This window comes from Hemiscyllium ocellatum, chromosome 14, assembly GCF_020745735.1.
Source record: "Hemiscyllium ocellatum isolate sHemOce1 chromosome 14, sHemOce1.pat.X.cur, whole genome shotgun sequence".
Lineage (NCBI taxonomy): Eukaryota > Metazoa > Chordata > Chondrichthyes > Orectolobiformes > Hemiscylliidae > Hemiscyllium > Hemiscyllium ocellatum.
The window spans coordinates 30545989-30558981 of NC_083414.1; the positions used below are offsets into that span (position 1 = coordinate 30545989).

Sequence of the window (12993 nt, forward strand, 5' to 3'; positions counted from 1 at the left end):
GGAAACCAGCCTTCCATCTATTGACTCTTCCCATTCTTCCCAGTAATGCCTCAGGAAAACAACCAACATAATTAAGGGCACCTCCTACCCCAGTTAAACTCTCTTCCACTTTCTTCCATCAAGCAGAAGATGTAAGTTTGAATACATGTACAGAGATTCAAGAACAGTTTCTTCCCCGCTGTTATCAGACTTTTGAATTAGCTCAAATGCTAATTTTGATCTCTTCCTCTGCACCTTCTCTGCAGCCATAACACTATATTCTACACTCTGTCCTGCTACCTTGATGCACTTTGTACAGTACAATCTGCTTGTTTAGCATGCAAAACAATGCTTTTCATGTGACAACAATAAATCAAACTCAAAACAATAAATGTCTTTTTAATATATTTTATTTCAATTTGTTTAATGTAATAATTCATCTGCAGTATGAGTTTTCAGTGGAGTTTATATTCACTTGTACATATAGTGCAATAACACAAAAAAATCTGAACAATAGAACAAGATGGACAAAAAGAATACAAAATTGATGTATCTTCACCTGTCATATTCTCCACTGTTCAGGACAGGAGGCTCTGTTTTGTCAAATAAATAATAATCTGCTTTCACAAGAGATCTTCTTCATTTGTAAAATATAGCCTACCATTTTTCAGAACATCTTTGCAGCTCTTTCCTGCAACAGAAACAAAAAAATTCATAACTGTACATTAAATTATTTTAAATTCCTAATGTGATTAAGGATGATTAAGAAGTATAGTTAGTAAGTTTGCAGATGGCACCAAAATTAGAGATGTAGTGGACAGCGAAGAAGGTTACCTCAGATTACAATGGGATCTTGATCAGATGGGCCAATGGGCAGAGAAGTGGCAGATGGAGTTTATTTTAGATAAATGCGAGGTATTGCATTTTGGGAAAGCAAATCCTAGCAGGACTTATACACTTAATAAGGTCCTAGGGAGTGTTGCTGAACAAAGATACCTAGGAGTTCAGGTTCATAGCTTCTTGAAAGTGGAGTTGCAGGTAGATAGGAAAGTGAAGAAAGCGTTTGGTATGCTTTCCTTTATTGGGCAGAGAATTGAGTACAGGAGTTGGGAGGTCATGTTGCAGTTATACAAGACATTGGTTAGGCCACTTTTGGAATCTTGCGAGCATCCTGGTCTCCTTCCTACTGGAAGGATGTTCTGAAACTTGGAAGAGTTCAGAAAAGATTTGCAAGGATGTTGCCAGGGTAAGCTATAGGGAGAGGTTGAATAGGTTTGCCTGGAGTGTTGGAGACTGAGATGGCGACCTTATAGAGGTTTATAAAATCATGAGAGGCATGGATAGCATAAATAGACAAAGTCTTTTCCCTGGGGTGGGGGAGTCCAGAACTAGAGGGCATAGGTTTAGTGTGAGAGGGAAAAGATACGAAAGAGACCTAAGGGGCAACTTTTTCCACACAGAGGGTGGTAAGTGTATGGAATGAGCTGCCAGAGGGCGTGGTGGAGGCTGGTACAATTGCAACATTTAAGAGGCATTTGGATGGGTATATGAATAGGAAGGGTTTGGGGGAATATGGGCCGGGTGGTTGGCATAGATGAGTTGAACAGAAGGACCTGCTTCTGTGCTATACATTTCTATGACTCTAAGTGTCATGTGATTATACGAGCTCCATTATAAAATATTTTCCATTCACAACCTGTTCAAAAAGGGCCAGAGGGTTAACTTTTTCACGCAGAGATTGCTGCATGTATGGAACAATTTGCCAGAGGAAGTGTTGGAGGCAGATACAATTACAGCATTTAAAGGTTTTGGAATGGGTGTAAGATCAGAAGATTTAGAGGCATGTCAAATGGGACTAGATGATATTGAGACACCTGGTTAGCTCAAATGAGTTGGACTGAAAAGTCTCTTCTGTACTGTATTACTCTTTGACTCAATGACTCTATTTTGTTAAGATATTTTCTGCTAATTAGTGACAGATCATATGTAAAACATATTCCACAGCTAAGATCTGGCAGCCGTTTATAAAAACATTAAATTATATGTCAAGAAACATTTCCTCACTTCCTCTCATTATCATAGCATTTGAATGCAACAAATATTAAAATTTGAACTTTCATTTTTATTCCACCCTCACTGTAATAAAAAAAATTCTTCCAGCAAGTTCTGACACAATTGGGGTGACTTTCATCTGTGGTTTCCCAGTTCAAGCCAAGAATGAGCAGTCCACAACAAATATTAGGAGGGCACACTGAATATTCAGTTGATTGTGAAGGGCATCTAATGTAGACCATTAAATGGGCAAGCAGCCATTCTACCTTCCTAGGACAGACAGGGTTGGTTTAAGTTTGTCATTCAGGGTTCATTACCAGTAATATAGGGTGGCACAGTGGCTTACTCATTAGCACTTCTGCCTCTCATACCAGTCACCCAGACTGGATTCCTGCCTTTTGTGACTATCTGTGTGGAGCTTGCATGTACTCCATGTCCGCGTGGGTTTCTGTCAGATGCTCCAATTTCTACCTATAGTTCAAAGATGTGCAGATTTGGTGGATTGGTCATTGTAAATTGTCCAGTGTCCAGGGATGTGTAGGGTAGGTCAATTAGTCAATGGAAAATGCAGGGTTACAGGGATAAAGTGTGGGCCTGGGTCAGATGCACTTTGGAGGGTTGGTGCAGACTCGATCGACTGAATGGACTCTTTCCGCTCTGTAGAGATCTATTTATCAATGAAGAAAGGTTGGCTGACTGTGTTTGTTTTCACTGATATGCAGGAGGTTGAGAGACAATCTAATAGAAGTTTGTAAGATTGTCAACGGCATGTATAGAGTGGAATGAATGAGGCTTTTTCCCAATGTGGAGTGGTCAATTATTAAGGGACACAGTTCAAGATGCAAGAGGTGGGGAAGTTTAAAAGAGATGTGTGGCGCATACCTGGAATGTGTTGCCAGAGGTGGTAGAAGCAGACACATTAGCAGCTTCAAGAATTACCTGGATGGATCCATGCTTAGGAAGAGAATAGAGGGATATGGATCCTGTAAGTGAAGATAGTTTTAGTACGGAAAGGCAAAATGTGATGGAGCAGGCTTGGAGGGCCGAAGGGCCTGGTTCTGTATTGTTCTTTGTTCTTATTCTAATATTGGCAATATGATTGTCAATTTCAGGTTCAACAAGGCTGTGTGTAAACAGTACCCTTCAGAGACTGCTCAAACAACAGTCCAGGAAAACAACAGGAATATTTCTGCTGAGCCCACTAAATCAAGTTCTGTCCCCTCCACAACTCCTTTCAAAATACTGAAAGAAAATCAATCAAATCACCCTTTTTGATATCTGTATTACAGAGATTACAGGCTTAGTTTCCGAATTTCCTTCATAACTTTCAGAAGGCAAAGACATTTAGATCTTGCATAATGTTTCAGTTCAGAAAAGTCAAACATCAAGTGAAACAACATTAAGTGATCAGATCCCTCCATTACAACCAATGTTAAAACTGTAAATAATGTCTGTACGAGCTTTCTCAATACAAAATTACATTAAAGCATTATACCCTGTAAAGTTAAAATTCTAATTCTGTTGACTCTGGAACAATTCCTCTGGATTAGCGGATAGTTAACGGAACCAGACTATCTTAAGAAGTAAAGAGAAAACAAGTATGGAGGTGCAGCATGTGGTGTATGCAGCAAATGGTACGTTGGCTTTCATAGCGAGAGGAATCAACTACAGGAGCAGGGACATCTTACAGCAATTGTACAGGGTTCTTGGTGAGACCATACCTGGAGGACCGTTTGCAGTTTCGGTTTCCTTATCTAAGGAACAATGTTCTGGCTATGGAGACAGGTTTACCAGACTTATTCCTGGCTTCAACCCCAGAGGGTCAATGTGGACTTCAACAGTTTCCTCATTTCCCCTTCCCCCACCTCACCCTAGTTCCAAACTTCCAGCTCAGCACAGTCCCCATGACTTGTCCTATCTGCTTATCTTCTTTTCCACCTATCCACTCCACCCTCCTCCTTGACCTATCACCTTCATCCCCTCCCCCACTCACTTATTGTACTCTATGCTACTTTCTCCCCACCCCAACCCTCCTCTAGCTTATCTCTCCACCCTTCAGGCTCTCTGCCTGTATTCCTGATGAAGGGCTTCTGCCCGAAACATCAATTTTACTGCTCCTCGGATACTGCCTGAACTGCTGTGCTCTTCCAGCACCACTAATCCAGAATCTGGTTTCCAGCATCTGCAGTCATTGTTTGACCTTATTCCTGGGATGGCAAGTCTAACGGATGAAGAGAGACTGGATTGTTTAAGATTATATTCACAGGGGTTTATGAGAGGGATCTCACAGAAGTCGATAAAACTCTGCCGGGACTAGACAGGATAAACACAAGAAGGATGCGCCTGATGGTGAGGGAGTCCAGACTAGGGATCACAATCATAGGATACTGGGTAGGCCTAAATTCCTATACCAGTAAGTGAAACAGATTCAAAATTAAAATTAAATAAATATGCTATCGCTTTCTGTTTGATTCCTACAGAGATGGAGAGAAGGGAGCAGGGGACAGGAGAGGCGAGGCGGATGGGAGGAGGGAGCAAGGAGGGGGCAGGGGAGGGGAGAGGCGAAGCAGATGGGGAGGAGGGAGCGGGGAGGGGAGAGGCGAGGAGGATGGGGGAGCGGGGGGGAGAGGCAAGGTGGATGGGGGGAGTAGGGGAGAGGAGAGGGGAGGCAAATGGGGAGCAGGGGAGGGGAGAGGCGAGGCGGATGGGGGGAGTAGGGAAGGGAAGAGGCGAAGCAGATGGGGATGAGGGAGCAGGGGAGGGGAGAGGTGAGGCGGATGGGGGAGCAGGGGAGGGGAGAATCGAGGTGGATGGGGAGCAAGGGAGGGGAGAGGTGAAGTGGATGGGGAGCAAGGGAGGGGAGAGGTGAAGCAGATGGGGAGGAGGGAGCAGGGGTGGGGAGAGGGGAGGTAGATGGGGGAGCAGGGGAGGGGAGAGGGGAAGCGGGTGGAGTCGGGGAGAGGGGAGGCGGGTGGAGTCGGGGAGAAGGATGGAATAGGGGAGATGAAGAGAGGATGGAATAGGGACAAGGTGAGGAGATGGGGAGGCAGTACAGAGGGAAGAGGTGGGAAGGATTGAGTAGGCGGAGAGATGGCGAGTGGGAAATGTTATGGACTAGACCAAACTCCCTTCAGATGTATCAAAGAGATGGTCTAGACCCTAACTTTTATCGCACTTAAAGGCAAATATAAGGTGCTGTGTTCCAGATGCAATTCAATTGTTTGCGCTACTCAGCTTTATTTTTACACTACAGTTAAAACAAAACAAAAAGAATTGCTCTAACTTTTCCTCTATTGGAAAACTTAATAGAATCACAGATTATTTAATTATTGAACAGCAACTGGTCCAATATAGTAACATCCCATAAACACAGCTTTGGCAAAAGCAAATTTAGTAAAATAGATTGCCTCACACGCAATGCTTCGCCAGTCAAAGAGGAATAAACATCCAGAGAATATTCTGGCTGACAGAGAAAACACAAGTGTTTTGCTGTAGCAGGGAGAGATGTATGGTAGCTGCAAAACTCTAACAACCACCAAAAGCTAAACTAAAGCCCTGGTCTGTGGGAGCCTGACTCCACCCATTAATTGTTCCAACTTAAAAAAAACCCTAAGGCATCACAAGCTGTTTATTGTATTAACTTTGAACAGGCTGCTTTGCTCTGTCTCAAACTATCTTCACACACAAAAAAAGGACATAATATACCTCCTAAAACCATAGTACTGTCACAGAAGGAGGTGGGGAGATGGTGAGTGGGACGAAGGTGGACAGGTTGGGAGGCAGTGAGCAGGACAGAGTTGGGAAGCAGGAGATTCAATGAGCAGGGGAGGCCACTTGAAAGCGAATGTTGATCAGGGCCAACCACAGATCCTTGAGATCACCCAGGCACTCCCAGTCCTGACTTTAGCACAGCCAACCCATTGTCACCCACTCTTAGGCTGATTGTCACATTACACAATTTGCTTTCAGCACAGATTACCCATTCGCTGCTTCCCCCCACTCTCATGATCACCTATTCAGCTTCCCTTCTGTCCTGGCCTGCCATCCATAATTCCTTCATTTACCTATCTCTTTCATATCTCTTTCTCTCCTCTGGGCTCTATCTCGACTTATTTGCTCCCTTCCCCTCAAGTCTGTCTTCAGCATCAATACTATTTTTTTCCCTAGCTACTATCAGTTTTGATAGTCACCAGCCTCAAAATATTAATTCTGCTTTCTTGTCACAAATGCTGTCAGACTTGCTGAGTTTCAGCAACAATTTCTGTTTTTATTTCAGATCTCCAGTTCTTTGTTTTGCATAAATAATTGAGACTAACTGATCCCTGTGGAACCCCAGTACATGTAGTGCATCTGAATTTCCAAGAGGCATCCAATAGACATATATAGAAGATAAGAATCCGTTCTGTTAGGGATGATCCATTAGCATAGAAAGAGGATTCACTAATGAGCAGGAAACAGAATCAGGGTTAGGGCTTGGTATTCTCATTCGCAGAGTGGGTCATTGAATGTATTCAAGACTGAATAATTTCAATTTTATTTTGACCAATAAGGGAGCTAACTGTTCTGGGGAAAGGGTAAGAAAGTGACATTAAGAGCGTAATCAAATTTGCATTATCGTATTAAATGGCGGAGCAGGTTTGATAGGCCCAATGGCCCAGCCCCTATTTCTTATGAATTCAGGATTGCTGTTGCATTTAGATACTCTGACTGGGTGTTGCTATTGTAATGCTATACAGTACCATGTGTGTCAGTGCTGTTTTTCTCAAGTGTCGGTTATCACACACAGATAGACAAAGACCCACATGCACACATATATTTTGTGGGGTAAATTTTTATTGCAGAGTTACATTGCACTTTGCTCAAAAACTGCATATATTCATGTAGAACTCTGAGCTCAAAAACTGCATGAATTTATGTAAAACACTGTTATCTCACTTATTAGGTTAGAATCCATCTAAACATTAGATCATAGACAGAGAACACAGGGAGCCAACACCTTCAACATATTGTCTAGCTATCACCATTGTTAGCAGCTAACCTGAGAATGCAACTTTAAAAAGGGTTTTGTAATTTACACATGAAAGAAATGAAACTATCACTGTATTCTAACAGATGAAAGGCTTAATAGACAATCAATTTTTCAATGTAAAATTTCAGTTACATCACACTGCAAATTTTTGCTATAAATTCTGTTACGATCGAGCCCTCCACTATCACCTCATGAAGGAGCGTCGCTCCGAAAGCTAGTGTGCTTCCAATTAAACCTGTTGGACTATAACCTGGTGTTGTGTGATTTTTAACGGTATATTTTCAGGACACGAATTACTGGCGTTCTACCTAAATATTCAGGGTTTGGTACAACCCAGAGAAAGAGGCCTTTTCAAGATAGGTCAGATCGTATGCCAACATCAACTAGCATCCGAGTCATATTTAACACAGTACAAGCTTCAAACTAGCAGCATAAATACACTATCTAACATTTTATCGGTTTTAAATATGTTGCCTAGTTTAAACCGGGCCAATACTCTGACAAACATCGTACTGAGCCAGCCCTTTTGCTGCCATATACAGAAACATATGTTACCCTGCATTAATTTCACAGCCTCTCACGAACTTCTGCTACTACCTGCTTTTCGCTTGGCAGTCAGACCGTCCAGACAGCACCCTCAGACCAATCCTCTGTCTGTCTGCGTGTAACGGGGTGGGGGGGACGCTAACCGGAACACGCGGACATCGGCTCAGATTTAAAGCAATTTCCAGCGGCAGAAAATTCTCTCTTGCGCCACCAACTGAGGTATTTCAAGGGATTCTTTTTAAGAATTTTTTCAAAAGTCATTATGCACAGAAAGTTACACAAGGCTCATTTTATTTATTAGAATTCATGTCATATACGTACTTAAATTATTTCTCAACTTTTTAAATTAACCCCAGGTAAATTTTGAAAATGCTCAGGAGATAAGAGCATCTAAACTGTGTATTAAAACTGCATGAGACCCAATCGCCGACGTTCATGTTGTGATAATTTGAGCCATCCAAACCATTACAGTTTCCTACTGCGGGGCTCTCACCTCCAGGATTGGGGTCAGCTCCAAGACTGTGGAAGAAGGCTCTTGTGGTGCACTGGTACAGTAGTATCCCAATTGCCACCTGCTCTTGACATCTGCAATAACAAAATCACAGGTTGATGAGAGAAAATACCTAGAATTGCCATTAATATTTGAATCATGTGAATTGACAGAAAGAAATAAGAAATAATTTGCATTTACTTAACAAAGTTCATACATTCAGGTCATATCAAAGTGATCCATGGCTAATTAATTTTTAACATCATTATTTTTGCTTCATAGGAATAATATATAAACAGCTGCAGATCAGTTAGTCAAATAAATATTATAATATTTCCAAATATAAATCAGTGATGTTTTCCTCTGTGAAATGTTTGTGCATTGGTTGGTACTGATCTAGTCATTGGTCTGCAAATCACATAGAAAACTACAGTCCAAAATCACGTAATGGCAGTTTTAAAATTGTAAAACTTCTCAAATAAATCTTTGGTGCAAGTAAAGTAATGATTATGTTGTCATCAAACACAACTAGTATCCTTTGAGAAAGCAACCTGTCCCTTTCTGTGATTATGTGATTCCAGTCTGCAGTGGATGGCCATAAAGCCATCTGCAAACTATATCTCTCCAAAGACTAGTGCAACAGGCTATAATTCTTCAGGTAGGAAGCCCAAAATTAACCTCTCGAGCAACCAGGAATGCTGGTATTTTCGTCCATTCCCAATTAAGTCAACATACTAAGAACGATTTTTTTCAAAAAAATTGGAGAATGTCCTTCATCTGAAATTCCTGCTTTTCAATATTCTTGCTACCAAGTTCCCTTTCTTTTAATAAATGGAAGGACAGTTGAGAAGGAAAGCTACTTAATATTGCCTAGAATTGTTGTAATCAGGAAACTCAATTTATTCTTACCATTAATAATTTGCCACTAGACATTGCCATTTCCTGCAGCCTGCAAAATCAAGAAAAACCTGCTCAGAAAGGCAACCAAGCCAGATGCTTTGTTAAAACCACAGTATTTATCCAAACTTCACTCCAAATCTGTCATAGCACTGTACGGCTTGCTGGAATCTCCCATTTCATTTTCTCCTGGACCAAACAAAAACTGAAGCTTAAAATGCATCTTCAAATTATGCCAACTATTGTAACAAAGACACTTTATATTAAATATTTGTTTGGATGGCTTTTGATGAATGTGGAAAATGGAATTGATTTCAAATTTTGTGGAAATACTATCGTGGTTCCTTTGAAGGATGTAATTATGAGTTCACTGTTGACATTGGAGATGTGTTTTAAACAAAACTTTGTAGAAATCACATGACTAGTGATAACTGCTTGTTTTTGTAGAGGACCCTGCTGGAGTTGGTTGAAAGAGACAGGTGTGGGAGGTTCATGTTTTATCTGACCCAGTTGGAGAAAAGTCTGTGAAGAACCAGATAATGGATGGGAGTGTGTGTATCACGGAAATGTGGCTTCAAGGACATTAGTGCTGGGAACTAAATATCCCAAGAATATGTATTGTATCAAGAGGACAGACAGATGTACAAGAGGAGGTAGGGTTGCTAAGAAATGAAATTAAATAAATAGCAAGCAGTGATGTAAGCACAGAATCTGTGTGGGTAGAGTTGAGGAACTGCAAAGGAAAAAAAGTCAAGAGACAAGAATTGCCATGTAAGAAAGGCACTATTACATAGTCATGGCGGACTTTAATATGCAGGTGAATTGGAAAAATCAAAAGGAAAGGAATTTGTGGCATGTACACAATATGTTTTTTTGGAGCGGCTTGTAGATAGTTCTGGATTTTGTGGTGTAATGAGGCAGACTTGATGAAGGAACCCCTAGGGGTTGGTGACATCAGTATTACAGATTTCACCTGCAGTTTGAGAGGAAGCTGGAATCTGATGTAATGGCCTAACAATGAGTAAACGTAACTGCAAAGACATAAGAAAGGAGCTGGCCAGCATTGATTGGAAGGGGATTGCAAAGAAGGCAGTGGAGATGCAATGGCAGGACATGTTATACATTAACAATCTGGATGTAGGAACTGAGGGCATTGTTCCTAAATTTGAATATGACATAAAGATAGTGTTGAGGAAGCTGACAAACTGTAGAAAGACTTAGACAGGCTAGGAAAGTAAACAAAGAAATGGCAGGTGGAATACCATGATTATACTATGACACTAAGCAGTGTATTTTGTCCTGGCTTTTTTTTTAAATGAAGAGAGGGTGAGGCAGAGGTGGACAGTGGTCTGCTTCAAACCAATAGACAGGTTTAAGATCTTGGGTTTTTTTCTTAAAAGTTGGCAAAATAGAAGCAGCCTGAGTGGGTGGTGTCAAATTTTCTTTTAGTTTAGTTTTCAACAGTTGCTGGCATCTTGAAGCTGGATGTGGAAGCTCTTATTCCTCTCTTTGTTAAAAACTGGAGTTCTCTTCCTGCTGCTAGTATTGCAGGTGGGACAATCTATTTTACTGAATTTGCCTTTGTCAAGGGTGTAATAATGAGATGTTACTATTACTGGGACAGTTAATGAGTAGTTTATTATTTTGTTAATAATTTTGATAGAGTTACAGTTAAGTCAATTTTTTTTATTTTGTGTGTATTTTATGAATAAAGTGTGTTTTGCTTCAAGGCTGATAGTTTGACCAATCAATTGCATCTGGAATGCAATGCCTGACATCTTGAAAATAAGAAAAAGTTAGACTATCTCCTTAGTATGTTTTGAGGAGGCTTAGGCAGTTCCATAATGATGGAATGTTAGAAAGTGAGAGTTTAAGCACTTTGGCAGGAGGAATAGAGTCATAGACTAATTTCTAAATTAGGGAAAGATTTCAGAAATCTAAAGCACAAAGGAAGTCCTAGTTTAGGATTCTGTTAAGATTAATATGCAAGTTCAGTTGACAGTTAGAAAGGCAAATGCAATATCAGCTTTCCTTTCAATGGGGCTACACTATAAGGGTCAGAGATGCACTGCTGAGGGTGTATAAGGCTCTAATGAGATTGCACTTGGAATATTGTGAGCAGTTTTGGGACCTGTATCTAAGGAAGGATGTGCTGACCTTGGAGGGAGACGAGAGGAGGTTACAAGGATGATTCCAAAGATGAAGGACTTGTCATGTGAGGAGCAGTTGAGGACTCTGGGTCTGTGATTGACAGAGTTTAGAAGGATTGGGGTGCACGTGGATCCAGGGCATCTGATTGAAACTTTCCAAATACTGAGAGACCTGGATTGAATTGATATGGAGAAGGCATTTCCACATGTTTCACTAGTAGGAGTGACTAGGACCTGAAGGCAGAAGTTTTGTATTGATAATAATTGTGTTTCTAATGAAACTTGATGAATAGATCATTTTATTTAAAAGATGATATAAATATTTAATTGGTTGTCTTGGTAACTAGAAGTATTTCTAATTATCTGTTGTGATCCATTGAGTACTGGGACGAGAGCAATGATACAGTCCTCCAGCGCCTTGGTCATAAACAACATTCCCTCCAAACCGTGGGGCTGTCAAGCGATTCGTGAGCTTTTGTGCATGGCAATCGGAGTGCAGATACATCTGAGGTCCACGCAGCCAAAAGAAATGTTAGAAGAAATGCTGGTTGTACTACTAAAAACAATAGCTGGAACTGACAACTATCAGTGGAATCCTTCCCATCTTTGTTTCAGCTGTGAGTGAACCTTACATTAAAGCTGACAGACTGAGGTAACAAAAGTGATAGAATGGAACTCAAAACACACTCTCCATTTAAAACATTGATTGCAACTACCTCAATTATATATTGGCACTTAAATTACAAGAACACTCAAAGCACATTACATTAAGCTGAATGCAGGATAAAGCAACAGTATTGTAATTACCATACCAGTAGTCAATGTTGTAATTCTGTTGTTGCAGTGTAACAACACATAAATCCCATTTGAGCCCATGATTTATATCAAGGCTCAAGTAGGAAATGAATTGTTCCTGTGCCAGTACTGTCAAACCTTAAATAATTACGTTTTTAAAATGTTACCAGGTCAAGGTTAGGAGTAATAAGCACAGGGGAGCTTTTTATGATTCAAAGATTGATTTAGAGTATTGCATTTAATAAAACATTATACGCAGCAGCTCTTTCTTTTACTTTGATTTTCTCCAATGAATGTGCAACATTTACAATACCAGCACATTTATAATACTGCAATTTCACATTTTGAATTCAGTGCCCATTTAACATCTAGCATTTGATTGTGTTAGTTTCTTAAAAGATTATACACATACATGGATTATGCAAATAAATTAATAGATAGGAACTGCCAAAAAAACTGTCAAAATGCTGAAAAGTAAAATTTATTTTTATTCAAAATTGAATTTTAAGGAAATTAGAATAGAATATTTAACTATATTGATAGTACTAAAGCAGGGAAACTATGCTGAATGTTAATAAATAAAGCTAGTGGTCATAACTAGTGTATCATTCCCAGTTCTGGTCATCACCCTTTAGGAAGGATGTCAAGGTATCGGGAAGAGTACAGAGGAGATTTTTCAGAATGTTTCCAGGTCTGAGCAATTTAGCTACAAAGTCACATTGGAGAAGCTAGTGTTGGTTTCCTTGGAGCAAATTAGGTCAATGGAGACTGATAATGGGTTACAAGACTATGACATGTTTAGATAAGGTAGAAAAAAGTATTCCTTTTGGCTGATGGTAATGGCACTAGAGGTCGCTGATTTTAGGTTTTAGGTTCTAATGTGTAGAGGATGTGAGAAAGAACATGTTTAATCAGTGAGTGATCATGACTGGGAATGCAGTGTCTACAAGGGTGGTAGAAGATGTATAACAATTCCAAAATAAAATTGGATAGGCACTTGAAAAGAATAAACTTGCACAGTTAGAGAATAGGATAGGGAATAAGACTTAATACAT

At 40.3% G+C, this 12993-nt stretch overlaps 1 protein-coding gene across 8 annotated transcripts in view; it reads right to left on the bottom strand.

Moving 5' to 3' along the window:
- Positions 1–426: 426 nt before the first annotated feature.
- Positions 427–12993, bottom strand: part of card19 (caspase recruitment domain family, member 19) — a 69573-nt gene continuing 57006 nt past the window's right edge. For 6 of the 8 annotated variants that reach the window (XM_060835567.1, XM_060835566.1, XM_060835570.1 and 3 more), the window contains one exon: positions 6967–8191. In XM_060835567.1, coding sequence (XP_060691550.1) covers positions 7948–8191 — 244 coding nt within the window. In that variant the 3' untranslated portion in view covers positions 6967–7947. Of the gene's footprint in view, positions 671–6966; positions 8192–9005; positions 9046–12993 lie in introns of those variants that run through there. The other 2 variants (XM_060835573.1, XM_060835572.1) reach the window with 2 other exon arrangements.